At 42.1% G+C, this 19,544-nt stretch overlaps 1 protein-coding gene across 4 annotated transcripts in view; it reads left to right on the plus strand.

Annotated features, from left to right (window-relative positions):
* Nucleotides 1-19,544, plus strand: part of LOC139548650 (cullin-5-like) — a 36,373-nt gene that overhangs the window by 4,772 nt on the left and 12,057 nt on the right. The window contains exons 7-15 of one of the 4 annotated variants that reach the window (XM_071358433.1): nt 3,319-3,399; nt 5,179-5,320; nt 5,881-6,011; nt 6,165-6,272; nt 6,433-6,497; nt 6,757-6,889; nt 10,991-11,122; nt 13,483-13,615; nt 18,631-18,806. In XM_071358433.1, the coding sequence (XP_071214534.1) occupies nt 3,319-3,399; nt 5,179-5,320; nt 5,881-6,011; nt 6,165-6,272; nt 6,433-6,497; nt 6,757-6,889; nt 10,991-11,122; nt 13,483-13,615; nt 18,631-18,806 (1,101 nt within the window). The remainder of the gene's footprint in view (nt 1-3,318; nt 3,400-5,178; nt 5,321-5,880; nt 6,012-6,164; nt 6,273-6,432; nt 6,498-6,756; nt 6,890-10,990; nt 11,123-13,482; nt 13,616-18,630; nt 18,807-19,544) is intronic. The other 3 variants (XM_071358512.1, XM_071358597.1, XM_071358674.1) reach the window with 3 other exon arrangements.

Consider the following 19,544-nt stretch of genomic DNA (forward strand, 5'->3'; position numbering starts at 1 on the left):
CACTATCACAAAACTCACCCAAAGCGACTAGAATAACTACAGAGAGCAACGTGTATTACCTAATTACTCATCTTAAAACATTTCTGAAAAATACACAGCGTACAGCAAATGAAAGCCCAACATCTTGTGAATCCAGACAATATTTCAGATTTTCTAAGTGTTTTACAGCGAAAACACAATATATCGTTATATTAGCATACCACATGAGCTAACATCACCCCAGCATTGATTCAAGGCAAAAAGCGCGATAACGTTATCACCACCAAAATATATTAATTTTTTCACTAACCTTCTCAGAATTCTTCAGATGACAGTCCTGTAACATCATATTACACAATGCATATAGAGTTTGTTCGAAAATGTGCATATTTAGCATCACAAATCGTGGTTATGCTATGTAATCAGTCAAAACATGGCATGCATTCTGGCCGGCGCCATCTTGGAAGGGCACCTAAGTTTACGATTATTTATCGATTAGATTGACAAAAAAAATACAGGTTGGACAGCTAATGAAAGATGCATTGGTTATTAATGCAACCGCTGATTTAGATTTTTTAAATTAGCGTTACTAGACATACAGTGTGCGTTACAGCCAGACTAGTGCCGCAATAATGGCCGAAAAATGCGTTTACATTTTTCCACATACAGTGGGGAGAACAAGTATTTGATACACTGCCGATTTTGCAGGTTTTCCTACTTACAAAGCATGTAGAGGTCTGTAATTTTTATCATAGGTACACTTCAACTATGAGAGACGGAATCTAAAACAAAAATCCAGAAAATCACATTGTATGATTTTTAAGTAATTCATTTGCATTTTATTGCATGACATAAGTATTTGATACATCAGAAAAGCAGAACTTAATATTTGGTACAGAAACCTTTGTTTGCAATTACAGAGATCATACGTTTCCTGTAGTTCTTGACTAGGTTTGCACACACTGCAGCAGGGATTTTGGCCCACTCCTCCCTACAGATCTTCTCCAGATCCTTCAGGTTTCGGGGCTGTCGCTGGGCAATACGGACTTTCAGCTCCATCCAAAGATTTTCTATTGGGTTCAGGTCTGGAGACTGGCTAGGCCACTCCAGGACCTTGAGATGCTTCTTACGGAGCCACTCCTTAGTTGCCATGGCTGTGTGCTTCGTGTCGTTGTCATGCTGGAAGACCCAGCCACGACCCATCTTCAATGCTCTTACTGAGGGAAGGAGGTTGTTGGCCAAGATCTCGCGATACATGGCCCCATCCATCCTCCCCTCAATACGGTGCAGTCGTCCTGTCCCCTTTGCAGAAAAGCATCCCCAAAGAATGATGTTTCCACCTCCATGCTTCACGGTTGGGATGGTGTTCTTGGGATTGTACTCATACTTCTTCTTCCTCCAAACACGGCGAGTGGAGTTAGACCAAAAAGCTCTATTTTTGTCTCATCAGACCACATGACCTTCTCCCATTCCTCCTCTGGATCATCCAGATGGTCATTGGCAAACTTCAGACAGGCCTGGACATGCACTGGCTTAAGCAGGGGGACCTTGCGTGCGCTGCAGGATTTTAATCCATGACGGCGTAGTGTGTTACTAATGGTTTTCTTTGAGACTGTGGTCCCAGCTCTCTTCAGGTCATTGACCAGGTCCTGCCGTGTAGTTCTGGGCTGATCCCTCACCTTCCTCATGATCATTGATGCCCCACGAGGTGAAATCTTGCATGGAGCCCCAGACCGAGGGTGATTGACCGTCATCTTGAACTTCTTCCATTTTCTAATAATTGCGCCAACAGTTGTTTCCTTCTCACCAAGCTGCTTGCCTATTGTCCTGTAGCCCATCCCAGCCTTGTGCAGGTCTACAATTTTATCCCTGATGTCCTTACACAGCTCTCTGGTCTTGGCCATTGTGGAGAGGTTGGAATCTGTTTGATTGTGTGTGGACAGGTGTCTTTTATACAGGTAACGAGTTCAAACAGGTGCAGTTAATACAGGTAATGAGTGGAGAACAGGAGGGCTTCTTAAAGATAAACTAACAGGTCTGTGAGAGCCGGAATTCTTACTGGTTGGTAGGTGATCAAATACTTATGTCATGCAATAAAATGCAAATTAATTATTTAAAAATCATACAATGTGATTTTCTGGATTTTTGTTTTAGATTCCGTCTCTCACAGTTGAAGTGTACCTATGATAAAAATTACAGACCTCTACATGCTTTGTAAGTAGGAAAACCTGCAAAATCGGCAGTGTATCAAATACTTGTTCTCCCCACTGTAAATACGGAATAAAATCATAAATAGCTCTTACTTATGGACGAGCTTCCATCAGAATCTTGGGCAAGTTGTCCTTTGTCCAAAATAATCGTTGCTTTGTTGTAAAACGTCCACTTCCACTTCGGAACTAGCAGCTAACAGTAGCTACGTGGCACACACATGTCCAAATCCTCAAACGCAATACTACGAAAATTCCGAAAATAGCAATATACTCGCATAAACTGATATAAATCGGTTTCAAATAACTTCGTTATGATGTTTCTAACACCTATACCGAATTAAATTACAGACGGACATATCTAAGGTTGATAACTGAGCGTTTCAAAATGCTATCCTGAGGTCTTGCGTTGCGGAAGTCGAAAAGAGAGCGCACCTTGTTCCTTTCCCTTTTATAAGCTCTGAGAAATACGTAGAAACACCATTCCACTTCTCATTGGTTACTGACATCCAGGGGAAGGCGGGTGCAGTTCATTTCGATCCATAGGGCACACACAGAGCTTTAAACTGATCCGAGATCAGAGCCTAGTTTTCAGACCTTCGCATGTCCTGTCATGATTTTCGCTGTAGAAAGAGTTCTGGTTCACCCACAGACATAATTCAAACGGTTTTAGAAACTAGAGATTGTTTTCTATCCAGTAGTAATAATAATATGCATATTGTACGAGCAAGAATTGAGTACGAGGCAGTTTAATTTGGAGACGCAAAATGTCGAAGTTGAAACAGCACCCCCTGTAGTGACAAGAATTAAACATATCCGATCCTTTCAGGTCTACATGAGTGGCTCGGGGTTATTTTGGATTTCAGTGATTACTGCGGTCGAAAACTATCGGTATGAGACAAGTACGGTTTCTGCAGTTCCTTTGTGATTTCTCAGTACGGTTACAAAATAATATTTAGCCTCAGGATAGAATAAACAGGAAATTCAGTAATCTTCCAACTGGGATTTCTTAAAGCTGAGCATTTTGAGAAAGTTACTGGAATTTTGCAACTCTATTTCTCAGCAACTCTGTCTAATCTAGGCTATCCATCTGAGGGGGAACCAACATGTGTATCTCTGTGTGTTCTAACAGGCAGACGTCAAGTTGAGAGAGGAGGAGAAACGGGCGTTGCGCTATTTGGAGACAAGACGTGAATGTAACTCTGTACAAGCAGTGAGTAAACTAAACTCTGCAACAACAAAAAAAGAAACGTCCCTTTTTCAGGACCCTGTCTTTCAAAGAAAATTTGTAAAAATCCAAATAACTTCACAGCTCTTCATTGTAAAGGGTTTAAACACTGTTTCCCATGCTTGTTCAATGAACCATAAACAATTAATGAACATGCACCTGTAAAACGGTTGTTAAGACACTTAGAACACTAAAGAGGCCTTTCTACTGACTCGGAAAAACACAAAGAAAGATGCCCAGGGTCCCTGCTCATCTGCGTGAACGTGCCTTCGGCGTGCTGCAAGGAGGCATGAGGACTGCAGATGTGGCCAGGGCAATAAATTGCGATGTCCGTACTGTGAGACGCCTAAGACAGCGCTACAGGACGGACAGCTGATCGTCCTCGCAGAAGAAGAGGTGACTCCGGGATGCTGGCCTTCTAGGCAGAGTTCCTCTGTCCAGTGTCTGTGTTATTTTGCCCATCTTAATCTTTCTTATTTTTATTGGCCAGTCTGAGATATGGCTTTTTCTTTGCAACTCTTCCTAGAAGGCCAGCATCCCGGAGTCTCATCTTCACTGTTGACGTAGAGACTGGTGTTTTGCGGGTATTATTTAATGAAGCTGCCAGTTGAGGACTTGTGAGGCGTCTGTTTCTCAAACTAGACACTCTAATGTACTTGTCCTCTTGCTCAGTTGTGCACCGGGGCCTCCCACTCTTTCTATTCTGGTTAGAGCCAGTTTGCACTGTTCTGTGAAGGTAGTACACAGCGTTGTACGAGATCTTCAGTTTCTGGGCAATTTCTCCCATGGAATAGCCTTCATTTCTCAGAACAAGAATAGACTGATGGGTTTTAGAAGAACGTTCTGTTTCTGTCATTTTGAGCCTGTAATCGAACCCACAAATGCTGATGCTCCAGATACTCAACTAGTCTAAAGGACAGTTTTATTGCTTCTTTAATCAGAACAACAGTTTTCAGCTGTGCTAACATATTTGCAAAAGGGTTTTCTAATGATCAATTAGCTTTTTAAAATGCTAAACTTGGATTAGCTAACACAACGTGCTGTTGGGACACGGGAGTGATGGTTGCTGATAATGGGCCCCTGTACGCCTATGTAGATATTCCATAAAATCAGCCGTTTCCATCTACAATAGTCATTGACAACATTAACAATGTCTACACTGTATTTCTGATCAATTTGATATTTTAATGGACAAAAAATTTGCTTTTCTTTCAACAACAAGGACATTTCTAAGTGACCCCAAACTTTTGAACGGTAGTGTATATAAAATTTACAAACACTGTTGTAGCTCTGGCAAACACTGTTGTAGCTCTGCCGCCTTCCACAGCAGGAGTGGAAGGCTGACGTCGGCGGCTGTAGTGGATTGAGACACAGCCCATGCAAAACATCTCTAAGTTAAATGGATTGAATTTGATCTTTTAAATTGTCTTAATAAGATTGACACAGGTACGTCCATCGACTAGGGGTTAAAATTCAATATTGGTGCACAATTTCTACTTAAAATATCAAAGAGGTGCAACATGTACTCTCTTCCTGGAATGACCCTGCTGCTATTGATATGATTGAGCCTGATTCCCCTCTAGGTTTCTTCTTCTCTAGGTTTTTCTTGCCATTCTCCTTCTGCTTGCTCTTTGGGTTCTAGGCCGGGTTACTGTAAAACCACTTTGACAACTGCTGATATAAAAAAAGGCCTCATAACTCAATTAGATTTTGAAATATGTGATGAAGAGATGAGCGACCCATGGCTTTTATATTCCCCCTCAGCTGATGGAGTGTTGCGTGAACGCCCTGGTGACATCCTTCAAGGAGACCATCTTGGCCGAGTGTCCTGGCATGATCAGGCGAAACGAGACAGAGAGTGAGTACGGCCGGAGCGCTCCCGGCACCAAAGGCTCGGCCAGCTCAGGTTTGCAAACCAGGAAATGACCTCGCCGTCCTCCACTTCCTGTTTCAATTTGTCCTCGTCAACCAACCAAACGCTGCCTTTGCCCATTCCGTGTGTGTTATTCAACACATTGTCATCACCCCCCAAACATCAGTGTCTGACCATAAACCCACCTTGTATTGTGTATGTCCTGATAGTTTTAACCAGGAGTCTACCTACTTATGTGTCACTAACCAATGTGTGCCTTTGTGGAGCATCTGTTTGTTTGGTGTATAGCAGTAATATATAGAACCTGACCTTTTGACTGTAAAGTCTAACTGACAATATTATACCACCACTGTGATGTTTATAACTTCAAGCGCTGGTTTACTGTACAGAGTCCTGAACTAAAAAGCATGTTGACTGGAGAATCAGTCAACGGAAACCAACCTCTAAATACGGGTTTTTCAAATCTGGCCATCAAGCCCTGCTGCGTACCCCTTGTTTGATACTATAATCTAGAAGTAGAAAACTAGAATCTATAGACTAGCCGCAGTGTCTTACCATGGAGAGTGTTTGACTAGCTTTCCTCCACCTTATAGAGCTCCATCTCATGTTCTCTCTGATGGACAAGGTGCCTAGTGGCATCGAGCCCATGCTGAAGGACTTAGAGGAACACATCATGTCTGCTGGGCTGGCCGACATGGTGGCCTCCGCCGAGACCATCACCTCGGTGAGTGCTACACATACATAAGCTGCTTACACACACACGCGCACAGATATGTTACACTAACAGAGAGATTAAATACATTTGTGTTGTATTTACTGAAAGGTGACAGGAACAATCCACTAGTCTTTGTATTTTTCTCTGTGTGTGCGCGCGCAGGACTCTGAGAAGTACGTGGAACAACTCCTCACCCTTTTCAACCGCTTCAGTAAGCTGGTTAAAGATGCCTTTCAGGACGACCCTCGCTTCCTCACAGCCCGAGACAAGGTCAGCACAACGTTTTTCCAGCTTTGATTCAACATTGCCAATGAATGTAAGCGCAACGTTCTTTCAACATTTGTCCAACATTGACACAACGTTGTCAATGAATTTATGTGCAGTATTTGTAGTTGTCACTGTATATGTAACAAATGTATTTTTTTCTTAGGCTTACAAAGCAGTTGTGAATGACGCTACTATTTTTAAATTGGAAATTCCGCTGAAGCAGAAAGGGTAAGAGTTCTACTGTATGCTTTAATTTCTTCACTGAATTCAAAATTGATACCGTCATACTGTTGAAGGCTGCTACAGTATTTATTGATGTTGCACTTGATAAAACTGTGGGAGCATTCAACAAGGTGCGGGGTGGATCTTTCGTTTTTTTCATGGGAAAAATGTTACACTTCTGAACTGTTAATTGCTTAATTACTGAATGCCTGAACGTGTGAGTTTACGACACTGCTCTACTTTCTCTGTACTGTCTGTCTGTCAGGGTGGGGCTGAAGACTCAGCCAGAGTCCAAGTGTCCAGAGTTGCTGGCCAACTACTGTGATATGCTGCTGAGGAAAACCCCGCTGAGCAAGAAACTTGCATCTGAGGAGATCGAGGCCAAGCTCAAGGAAGTGGTACGTGTGTGTGCACGCGCGCATAATGATTTGATGACTCCAGCAAGCTTTCCTTAAGGCTTCGGCCACACGTGCGTACTCGGATGAAATCGTATGTGACGTACATCATTGGTTATTGTCCTTCAGAAGTATATCTCAAGTCAACAATTTTCAGTTTGTGTTTTTTGTCAGACAATCATCATCTCTTGTCATTCATCCAGCAGCAGATGACTCCTGTTTAAAAAAGCATTGACCCAATCAGTGTGCAAGCGGCCTTGGGCTGAGGACAGCGTGTTGGTTTCACCTTTCCATCGCTCAAGAGTATGTGAGCGAAGCGAGCCCAATTTGACTGGAGCGAGATTCCCAAAGGCTGGAGCGTCCGCCTTCTCACCCGCTCCAATTTCTCTCCAGTTGCGCTCACTTCATGAGCTCAGGGCATGCCTGGCCCAGCATGCATTTGTAGTCTACTTGTGTGCTGCTAATAGACCCTTGCTTTAGCTACTGTCATGGAGTTTGTCATGGAGTTTGCTAAATATTTTCACAAAGAAACTGATAAAACACACAGGTGCTAAATCAACGTGGCTTACAAAGTTGAGAACCAAGAGAGGGAGTGCGGTGATGTAGTGTGTTTGCCTGATGGCATGGTGCTAAACTGTTAGGTTATAGACTGGATGGCATTGTTCTACGTGCAGGATATGGCAGTTGTTACACGCTGGCTACATGAAACAGCTAAAGAATCATTGTGGAATCTGAAAAGACACTTCTCCCAAAAGTATGATGTGTACTTACTATGTGCTCATGCTAAAATAACTGTCATTGTAGCAAAGTGTTAATAGAACAAAAAGTTTATAATCGATACAATAGGCCATATTCCCACTTTCAAGGAGCTTTCCGTTTTGATTAGGTTATTTTGCCTAAAAACCTTCGTCTGCCTATATAAAAAAGCAACTCTGCCTCTCTGCCCAACCTGGCAAGAGTGGCCAAAGGAGTGTTTAGCATCCCCAGTGGTTCTGCAAGTGTGGAGAGGATATTCTCCGCTGCTGGCCGGCTCTCCAGGCACCATCGCATGAGCCTGAAGCCCCAGACTGGCCGAACTCTTGTTTCTAAAAATGAGTTCAAAAAATGAATTTCAAGTCATTTTTCATTTAGTTTGTGTTTAATTGAAAGTCACTGCCTATTTGTGCAATTTATAAACTATAATTATTTTAATACAATGTTTACAGTGCATTCGGAAATTATTCAGACCCTTTTTTTCCACATGTTACGTTACAGCCTTATTCTAAAATTGATTAAATAATTGTGTCCCCTCATCAATCTACACAATACCCCATAATGAGGCAGCGAAAAGTTTTTGCAGATGTAAAAAAAAAAGACATGCCTTATTTACATTAGTCTTCAGACCCTTTGCTATGAGACATGAAATTGAGCTCAGGTGAAACCCTGTTTCCATTGAGCATCCTTGATGTTTGTACAACTTGATTGGTGTCCATCTGTGGCAAATTTAAATTAATTGGAAAGGCACACCTGTCTATGTAAGGTCCCTCAGTTGACAGTGCATGTCAGAGCCAAAACCAAGCCATGAGGTCGAATGAATTGTCCGTAGAGCGCCGAGACAGGATTGTACCGAGGCACAGATCTGGGGAAGGGTACCAAAAAATGTGTGCAGCATTGAAGGTCCCCAAGAACAGTGGCCTCCATCATTCTTAAATGGAAGAAGTTTGTAACCACACACTCTTCCTAGAGCTGGCTGCCCAGCCAAACTGAGCAATTGGGGGAGAAGGGCCTTGGTCAGGGAGGTGACCAAGAACCCCGATGGTCACTCTGACAGAGCTCAGCTCCTCTGTGGAGATGGGGAACCTTCCAGAAGGACAGCCATCTCTGCAGCACTGCACCAATCAGGCCTTTATGGTAGCGTGGCCAGACGGAAGCCACTCTTCAGTAAAAGGCACATGACAGCCCGCTTGGATGTTGCCAAAAGGCACCTATAGACTCTGACCATGAGAAACAAGATTCTCTGGTCTGATGAAACCAAGATTGAACTATTTGGCCTAAATGCCAAGCATCACGTTTGGAGGAAACCTGGCACCATCCCTATGGTGGTGGCAGCATCATGCTGTGGGGATGTTTTTCAGCAGCAGGGACTGGGAGACTAGTCAGGATCGAGGGAAAGATGAATGCAGCAAAGTATAGAGATCCTTGATGAAAACCCTGCACAGGACCTCAGACTGGGGCGAAGGTTCACCTTCCAACAGGACAATGACCTTCACAGCTAAGGCAACGCTGGAGTGGCTTTGGGACAAGTTTCTGAATGAGTAGCCCAGCCAGTTCCCGGACTTGAACCCGATCAAACATCTCTGGAGAGATGCTCCCCGTCCAACCTGCCAGAGCTTGAGAGGATCTGCAGAGAAGAATGGGAGAAACTCTCCAAATACAGGTGTGCCAAGCTTGTTGCATCATACCCAAGATGACTCGAAGCTGTAATCGTGGCAAAGGTGCTTCAATAAAGTACTGCGTAAAGGGTCTGAATACTTATGTAAATGTGGTATTTCAGTTTCTTTTAAAATGATTTAGCGATCATTTTGTTAAAGGAATTTTATTCCTATGTTTATCAACCAATTCAATTAAAACACTCTGCCCATGGATAAGAATTTGTAAGATAATTATCAGCATTAAATGGACAGAAACCAGTCTCAAAATCAATCAATAGCGTTTATTCTCGAGAGTACTGATCATAATACATTTTACATCAGGTTATATAATAAAGATGATGTCATAGGTTTTAATGTCCATCCTCCTCTCGGATACAATGGCAGTACAGTTAGCGTTCTCATTACTGTCTGCCACCTGTTCAACTATCTGCAACCAACCCAAGGTCTTTCCCCTCCCTGGGTAGAGACATCATTCTAGCCTGTCTGAAGATAAACCCATTCTTTCTAACAAGGAACACATAACATTCAACATTATGATTATAATAAGATTCATTCTTACAGTATTATAGTAGTATTCTGTTTAGTTATAATTCTAAGTCAAATGTATACATATTTTAGTCATTAAACACAAAAATCCCATAACACATTTCTAAAACGTTTTGTTTATCATTTATGGGGTATTGTATGTAGATTGAGGTGGAAAAAATGAATAAGGCTGTAACAATGTGGAAAAAGTGAAGGGGTCTGAATACATTCTGAATGAACTCTAAATGCTGCACGCTTTATGTCCCTACCAGACTATTGTGTCGCACTCGCAACAGCTTCACAATGCGTTTCTTTGTAGGCTATAGCCTGGAAATAATTGAAATAATATAGCTGTAATCATTCCTTTTTGTTCCTTCTTAGGCTCCCTGTCTGGCTCCTGACCTATTTAGTGTTTATATGATGTTTAATACGACATGTAGCCTATGTTCGCTTCTTACGTCCATGTTTATTCAAATACTTTTCATTCAAATCCATGTTTCGTTTCAATATTTTAAAAACATTTGGTAGGTCCAGGTAGTCACAAAAATAGATGGGTGTTTGTTAATGTGATTTTAATGGAAGAAAATTTGGAGCAGATTTATTTTTGTGTGTGAGCGTGGAGCGGTTTATAGCGGAGCAGTTGAAAAGGACATGAGCAATGACATCCATTCACATACTATGTGTCGCTCACCCCCCCCCCCCCCCCCCCCTTCATCTTTAAGTTTAGTGTAGTCGTTGCTTTATACTCAGTACCTGCTAAAACTAAGTGAGAAATACAGAGGGATGCTGTATTATACCTCTATGTATTCTTTTCAGATCTGCAAACACTTGTTTCTTGTTTGGATGGGACGATCTTAGCTGGGTCATGTTCATTAGACACCAAATAGAGGAAAACAGACAAACTGGGAGGGACTACTGGAACTAGTCCAATAAACTCTTGTTTTAGCAAAACATTTTGTGCTACTGTATGCACAAATGAATGTGGTCCTTTGTAGCTCAGTTGGTAGAACATGGCGCTTGTAACGCCAGGGTAGTGGGTTCAATTCCCGGGACCATCCATATGTGTGCATGCATGACTATATCGCTTTGGATAAAGGCGTCTGCTAAATGTCATATATTATTGTAATATGACCCTGATTGCACAGTGGTGTTCTGTGTTCTCCTGCAGTTGCTGGTGTTGAAGTACGTGCAGAACAAAGACGTGTTCATGCGCTACCACAAAGCCCATCTGACCCGACGCCTTATCCTGGACATCTCCGCTGACAGCGAAATCGAGGAGAACATGGTGGAGTGGCTCCGGGTACGACCTGTGGGTGGGTTTAGGGCTGTTACAGTGACCATATTACCGGCGGTCACCAGTCATGACCGTAGTCAAATTCCATGTGACCGTTTAGTCATTATAACTAGGCTGCTCTGATGCTGCTGATGGTCATTATTAGCCTACCAAACTTGCTAATTGCCAGTCGCTAATGGCCTGGTACTCAGCACACTATTGCCCCTCTAATCACTGATATCAATGCAAATGTTTTCAAAAGAAATACTTAGAGAGCTCGTGTTGCACAACATTTCTATAGGCTGTGCAATTGCGTGCGAACAGAATTGATGTCCTCTTAAAGAGTTTTCCATCAGCTTTCTATAGGCTAGGCCTACTATCTATTTCTAAACTTTCCTAATATTAAGCACATTGCTTCGCTTTACAACAGGAGTATAGCCTACCTGGCTGGCATGAAAATGAACCACAGGAAAAGTGTCCTCCATTCGCTCTTTTAAGTGCATAAATGACGTGTTTTTTCCCCCCCCTATGCCCCTCTTCCGATACACTAAATGTGTTAAATTTGTTTTATCTAAAGACCAGATTAAGCTAAGAATAGTCTGATGGGTGATAATATCTCTTGTGAATAGTGCACATGCTGGGCATCAAGGCAAGAAACAGTGCATTCCTGTTCCTAAATTATAGTCGCACAAGTCATGTAGCCTTGCCCATAGGCCTATATGTTTTGATAATGTTTGTATCAACTAAAGTGGCCAAATAACTGCAAACGTAGCCTATAGGCCTAGGACCCCTGGAACACGGTTAGAGAGCACAGAGCCTAGTGAAACGTGTTCTTATAAACCCAGTCATTGCGCAATTCCGTGTGGAAAGAGCTTTGACTGACCACTTTAAAATAGGATCCCAGCTTTCTCATGCTGCTATATTTATTGCTCAATTCTTAAAATGAAACGCATTCATCTTCTTTACAACCGGTGTAGCCTAACTGGTATACATAGGTGGCGCGTAAGTTTAAAGTTTGGAGAAGATCATTTTCACCATAAATTAACCTTTACAATAAAGCATCACATGCATAATCTTTGCCGATTTTATGTAAAATGGCCTGCTATTCATAAGGTGATGAGTAGATTGGATAGTTATAATTTGGGCTAATAATCTAACTCCATTCTCAAACTGTTCAATGCCTGGCTGAGCGCGTATTACGTAGAGTTAGGCCTAGGCTTTATCAGACACGTTTCTTTCTTTGCATAGTTTCATGCAATTCTACTACACTTTAGCAGAATGTTTTTTTTAATAGGACAAATTAAAGGGTAGGCTACTCTGCCGACTAACAAAAAGCTCAATCAAAAACAACTTTGTCCATATAATAGGCCTACGAGAAGGGGTGACACAAATAGAATATGACCTCCATCCAAACTGGAGGTGGAAATGATTGTCCAAAAACAAACTTAAGTAGCACTGACCCAACAATTAAAAATAAACCATTTGTTTTCCAAACTGTTTTCCCACAATTGTATTTTGAAATATTGCAATATGCCTGGCTTGGCCTCTACTTTTCGGACAGTCGCAACTCGACAATAGTCTGCTCAAATTGCCTTTCCTTCCGACCTATAGCCAAAACAAAATTTAAAAAAAGCTAAGTTCTCTGTAACCAAATCATGCTTTAGTAGTGACTTAAAAAAAAATATATATATATACTTATTTATTCCTGTGTAGACAAGCATAGGCTAATTGGGCAATATAATTTTGGCAGTTTACTTTAGGGAAAGCTTCCCCTTGCCTTATGGTCACGCCGCCTATGCTTGCGTATTAAAAACGTCACTGCATTCGCTATTCAAGTTTTTTTTGTGGGCCACTAATCAACTAATTCCACACATTTGTGCACCCTGCACAGGAAACTGAGTAGAGCTCATGCCTTTCATGCAACTTTTTTCAAATCATAATTTGTCCCACGATGCCGCCTTAGGCTATATAGTCTGCTCTTTAATACATTCTAACTTTTGAAGTGACATAAATAACTCTAAATTAAGCATATAGGAGGACCTGTTTCTTTGTTAACCGCTCAATACTGAATAGCCGCACGTGCGCACCCCCTCGCAAATTTTGGGGAGAAAATGTCCTTTCTATTTTATTCTGCTATGTTCAATAGTATTCTTCATACTATGCCACAGAATTCTAAGAAAATCTTGTCTGCTAAATTAGTGTAGCTCACATCCATATGGCATAGCCTACCACAGCCCTAGATGGGTACTTGCATGTGTGCCGGTGTCTTATGAGAAGGGAGATGGGAGATACTGTGTGTGTGCACATGCTGCCTATTTGTGCGTTTGATCCACCTCACATACTTAAAATTATACCACGTCGCCAATGTCCCCAACCCTTGATTGCAGGAAGTAGGCATGCCCGCTGACTACGTGAATAAGCTGGCTCGGATGTTCCAGGACATCAAGGTGTCCGAGGACCTCAACCAGAACTTCAAAGAGTGTCACAAACACAACAAGCTGGCCCTAACAGGTAAACCAGGTAGCTGTATGTAACTAATATGAGATCTATAATTATTATGCCATTTAGCAAATGCTTTTATCCAAACCGACTTATAACAGTGAGTGCATACATCAGGGTTCCCCAACTGGCGCCCCGCGTACCGAATTTGGCCCGCGGGTGGTTTTATTTGGCCCCCCCCAAGTTTTCTGAGAAAAAAATGTAAGCAAGGTTTAAAATGATTGTTTGAGTCAAGTATTATATCTGTTTGGGATTCTTGCGGTAAAATGATTTGTAATTATGTTCTGGCCCCCGACCATGTGCTCAAGAAAAAATTGTCCCGAGGCTGAATCTAGTTGATGATCCCTGGGATACATTTTCGTATTGCAGACCTGCCAACCTGCACACGGTTTGCGTACCATGCACGCAATTTGAGGTCAAAGTAAGCTGGTACGAAAACGACCATTTAAAATACTCAAATAGGTTTCTATTTGGCAAATTGTGTTTGACTCAACCGTCTGAATTTGGAGCTGAGTCAATCAGACGACTTAGGAGAGGAGACAATCCTTAGCTCTCCACTCTGGCCCTCGTACTATTTTCCTCCCTCCAGCTGCATGGCAGGAGCTTATTTATTACGGAAACCGTTAACCGTAATGAACGGAAGCAAACCCAGTTAAACAAGGGTTTCTCTTGGTCAAATTCAGGTAGGTTCCTCCCCATTCCGTTTGCAACCATTTTTAGAAAATGTTTGCAACAGAATCAGCATAATTATTTCGCCCCACCACTCCACCACTTGGCACACCTGTATTTGTGGACTTTTTCCCGTTCTTCTCTGCAGATCCTCTCCAGCTCTGTCAGGTTGGATGGGGAGCAGGTCTCTTCAGAGATGTTAGATCGGGTTCAAGTCCGGGCTCTGGAAGGGCCACTCAAGGACATTCAGAGACTTGTCCTGAAGCCACTCCTGTGTTGTGTTGGCTGTGTGCTTTGGGTCGTTGTCCTGTAGGAAAGTGAACCTTCGCTACAGTCTGATAACCTGCTCCAGAGCGCTCAGGATTTCATCAAGGATCACTCTGGGCTTTGCTCTGTTCATCTTTCCCTCGATCCTGACTAGTCTGCCAGTCCCTGCCGCTGAAAAACATCCCCACAGCATTATGGAAACCATGCTTCACCGTAGGGATGGTTTCAGGTTTCCTCCAGACGTGACGCTTGGCATTCAGGCCAAACAGTTCAGTCTTGGTTTCATCAGACCAAAGGATCTTGTTTCTCTTGGTCTGAGTTTATAAGTGCCTTTTGGCAAACTCCAAGTGGGCTGTTGTGCTTTTTACTGAAGAGTGCCTTCCATCTGGCCACTCTACCATAAAGGCCTGATTTGGTGGAGTGCTGCATCGATGGTCGTCCTTATGGTATGTTCTCCCATCTCCACAGAGGAGCTCTGTCAGTGGCCATCAGGTTCTTGGTCACCTCCAACCCTGACCAAGGCCCTTCTCCCCCGATTGCTCAGTTTGGCTGGGGCGGCCAGCTCTTGGAAGATTCTTGGTGGTTCCAAACTTCTTCCATTTTAGAATGATGGAGGCCGCTGTTCTTGTGGACCTTCAATGCTGCACACATTGTTTTGCTACCCTTCCCCAGATCTGTGCCTCGACACAATCCTGTCTCGGAGCTCTATGGCCAATTCCTTCGAACATCATGGCTTGGTTTTTGTCTGACATTCACTGTCAACTGTGGGACCTTTTAATAGACAAGCGTGTTCTTTTTCCAAATCATGTCCAATCAATTGAATTTACCACAGGTGGACTCCAAGTTGGAGAAACATCTCAATGATCAATGGAAACAGGATGCACCTGAGCTCAATTTCGAAATCATAACAAAGGGTCTGAATACTTATGTAAAAGTATTTCAGTTTCTTTTTTTATACATTTGCAAAATATTCTATAAACCTGTTTTCCCTTTGTCATTATGTGGTATTGTGTGTAGGTTAAGGAAAAACAATTATTTCATCCTTTTTGGAATAGGGATGTGACATGACAATGTGGGGTCTGAATACTTTCTGAAAGCACTGTAGCTGGATGTCAACAGTAGTCTGCTAATGATGTGACAGTCAGTTCACCATTGACAAGGCATATTGAATATGTTGTGTAAATTCTTAACTCAATATTAAATAAATCATAGTTTGTTGGAGAGGTTCCAATTCAATACACCGTAGTACACATGTCAATCAAGAGCTCTGCCTGGGCAGTGCAGTTGTCTTGTATATGACAATACACAGACAAGTAGTTATATTTGCGTAATTCATCATTACTGTTTTCTTCATCCATGTGACAGACCAATACTATTTCATAACATGTGACAGACCAATATCTCACGAGGCTTCTTCTCTCTAAGCTGAGACCTTGAAACAGATCTTTCGTTTGTTCTCAAAACAAGGTCTGGGTGTACTGTCAAGTTGCAGCTACTGATAGTGAGGATTTGTACAGTCAGCCACTTGCGTGAACACAGAAATTGGTTTATAGAACACAGAAATGTCTTATAAGAAAAGCACAAACATTAAAATTCCCATTACACCCCTTTCAACTTTCCTTACGTTTGCATATTTTTTTATACTGAATGTTGTCAGATCTTCAAACCTAATTTTAGATAAAGGGAACCTGAGTGACTAAATAACACAATTATTTGTTTCATTAAGTTATGCAACACCCAATGCCCATATGTAAAAAAGTACTTGCCCCCTTAGTCAATAACTGGTTGTGCTACCTTTAGGTGCAATGACTCCAACCAAACATTTCCTGTATTTGTTGAACACTCATGTTGCTGAGGAGGAATTTGGCCCCCTCTTCCATGCAGAACTGTTGTACTCGTTTCAAGTCCTGCCACATCTCAATTGAGATTAGGTCTGGACTTTGACTAGGCCGTGCTTTTTATAAATTTTCATGTAGACTTGATTGTGTGTTTTGGATCATGCATGCTTCACTTCAGCTACAGCTCACAGACCGATGGCCTGACATTGTCCTTTAGAGTTCTCTGATACAAAGCAAAATTCATGTCCAGTAAGAACCTCATACCAACAGTCAAGCATGGTGATGGTTTTGGGATGCTTTGCTGTCTCAGGACCTGGATGACTTGCCTTAATACTTCTTATGGCTGCAATCCCGGTAACGGATCGATATGACAACAGCCAGTGAAAGTGCAGGGCGCCAAATTTAAACAACAGAAATCACAAAATTAAAATTCCTCAAACATACATGTGTCTTATACCATTTTAAAGGTAATCTTGTTGTTAATCCCATCAAAGTGTCCGATTTCAAATAGGCTTTTCAGCGAAAGCACCACAAACGATTATGTTAGGTCACCACCAACTCAAAGAAAAATTCAGCCATTTTTCCAGCCAAAGAGAGCAGTCACAAATAGCACAAATAGAGATATAATGTATCACTAACCTTTGATGATCTTCATCAGGTGACACTCATAGGACTTCATATTACACAATACATATATGCTTTGTTCGATAAAGTTCATATTTATATCCAAAAACCTCAGTTTACATTGGTGCCATGTTCAGAAATGCCTCCAAAATATCCGGAGAAATTGCAGAGAGCCACGTCAAATAACAGAAATACTCATCATAAACTTTGAACGATACATGTTTTACATAGAATTAAAGATACACTTGTTCTTAATGCAACCGCTGTGTCAGATTTCAAAAAGCTTTACGGCAAAACACAATATTCAATCATCTGAAAACAGCGTTCAGCCACAAAAGCAAGCCATACAGTTACCCGCCCAAATTGTGCAGTCAACAAAACTCATAAAAAGCATTATAAATCTTCACTTACCTTTGCTGATCTTCGTCGGAATGCACTCCCAGGACTCCCACTTCCACAAGAAATGTTCGGGTTTTTTCGGTGTTGTCCATTTATGTCCAAATAGCTATTTTTGTTGCGTGTTTGGTATACAAATCCAACGTCAGGGAAGCGCGTTCATTAAAACCTGACGAAATGTCCAAAAGTTCCGTAACAGTCCGTAGAAACATTGAATCAATCTTTAGAATGTTTTTAACATAAATCTTGAATAACGTTCCAACCGGAGAATTACATTGACTTCAGATGAGCGATGGAACGGAGCTCCCTCTCATTTGAACGCGCATGGTCAAACAATGGTCACCTCATGGCAGACCTGACTAATTCCCCTCTCATCCGGGCCCCCCTTCACAGTAGAGTCATCAGACAATGTTCTACAGACTGTTGACATCTAGTGGAAGCCGTAGGATGTGCAAACTCATCCATATCTCGCTGTGATTTCAATGGGAGCTTGGTTGAAAATCTACCAGCCTTAGAATTTACACTTCCTGTTTGGATTTTTCTCAGGTTTTTGCCTGCCATATGAGTTCTGTTATACTCACATACATAATTCAAACAGTTTTAGAAACTTCAGAGTTTTCTATCCAATACTAATAATAATATGCATATATTAGCAACTATGACTGAGGAGCAGGCCGTTTACTCTGGGCACCTCTGTGCACCTTTCATCCAAGCTACTCAATACTGCCCCTGCAGCCATAATAAGTTAATAGAAGGAACCATGAATTCTGCTCTGTATCAGAGAATTCTACAGAAGAATGTCAGACCATCCATCTGGTGAGGTTGGCAGGTCTTGTATTTCTGGTTCAAGCAGGAATCAAACCTGTGTACCTGTACATTTTGGGGGTATAATGTTTGATGTATGTGGCTGGATGAGACCTAGTGAAAAGCAATAAAACTACTATTGATACAGTCCTTAATGTTTTGGGAATTTCGCTTGGAGTTTGCACTATTCCACTGGCTCCACTACCAGTACCCCCAAAAAAGCACAGTTCAAGTACTTGAAAGTGTATATTATATAATTAAATGGAACACTGGAATGGACATGGGCTTTTCATCAACATGCCGAAAAATGACATCTTGATCAGGGAATCTTTCGTTCTAGAAACTGATCAAATGTGGCAAATGTATTGTATAAAACAATGAATTAGTAGTTATACTAGTGTGTGTGTGACATGTAATCCCCTTCGCCCTCTTGTGCAGCGGACTCTGTCAACATCAAGATCCTGAATGCGGGGGCGTGGTCGCGGAGCTCAGAGAAGGTGTTTGTGTCACTGCCCACCGAGCTGGAGGACCTGATCCCCGAGGTGGAGGACTTTTACAAGAAGAACCACAGTGGCAGAAAACTGCACTGGCATCACCTCATGTCCAATGGCATTGTGAGTATAAAGCACCACCCCCTCTCTCACACACACACACAGGAGTGCCTAGGGGGTGGGTCAGCCTCTTGCACCTTCACCCCTCCAGCCTCCTCTCTGTCCAGACCATAGAGATTAGAGGTTGACCGTTTAATCGGAATGGCCGATTTTTAATTAGGGCCGATTTCAAGTTTTCATAACAAACGGTAATCGTCATTTTTGGACACCGATTATGGCCGATTGCACTGCACGAGGAGACTGCGTGGCAGGCTGACTACCTGTTACGTGAGTGCAGCAAGGAGCCAAGGTAAGTTGCTAGCTAGCATTAAACTTATCTTATAAAAAACTATCTTCACATAATCACTGGATAACCTAGTAATATCATCAACTATGTGTAGTTAACTAGCTTGTCTTGCGTTGCATATAATCGATGCGGTGCCTGTTAATTTATCATCGAATCACAGCCTACTTCGCCAAACGGGTGATGATTTAACAAGCGCATTTGCGAATAAAGCACTGTTGTTGCACCAATGTGTACCTAACCATAAACATTAATTGCCTTTCTTAAAATCAATACACAAGTATATATTTTTAAACCTGCATGTTTAGTTAATATTGCCTGCTAACATGAATTTCTTTTAACGAGGGAAATTGTCACTTTTCTTGCGTTCTGTGCAAGCAGAGTCAGGAAATATGCAGCAGTTTGGGCTGCCTGGCTCGTTGCGAACTGTGTGAAGACCATTTCTTCCTAACAAAGAA

This window comes from Salvelinus alpinus, chromosome 1 (assembly GCF_045679555.1).
Source record: "Salvelinus alpinus chromosome 1, SLU_Salpinus.1, whole genome shotgun sequence".
Lineage (NCBI taxonomy): Eukaryota > Metazoa > Chordata > Actinopteri > Salmoniformes > Salmonidae > Salvelinus > Salvelinus alpinus.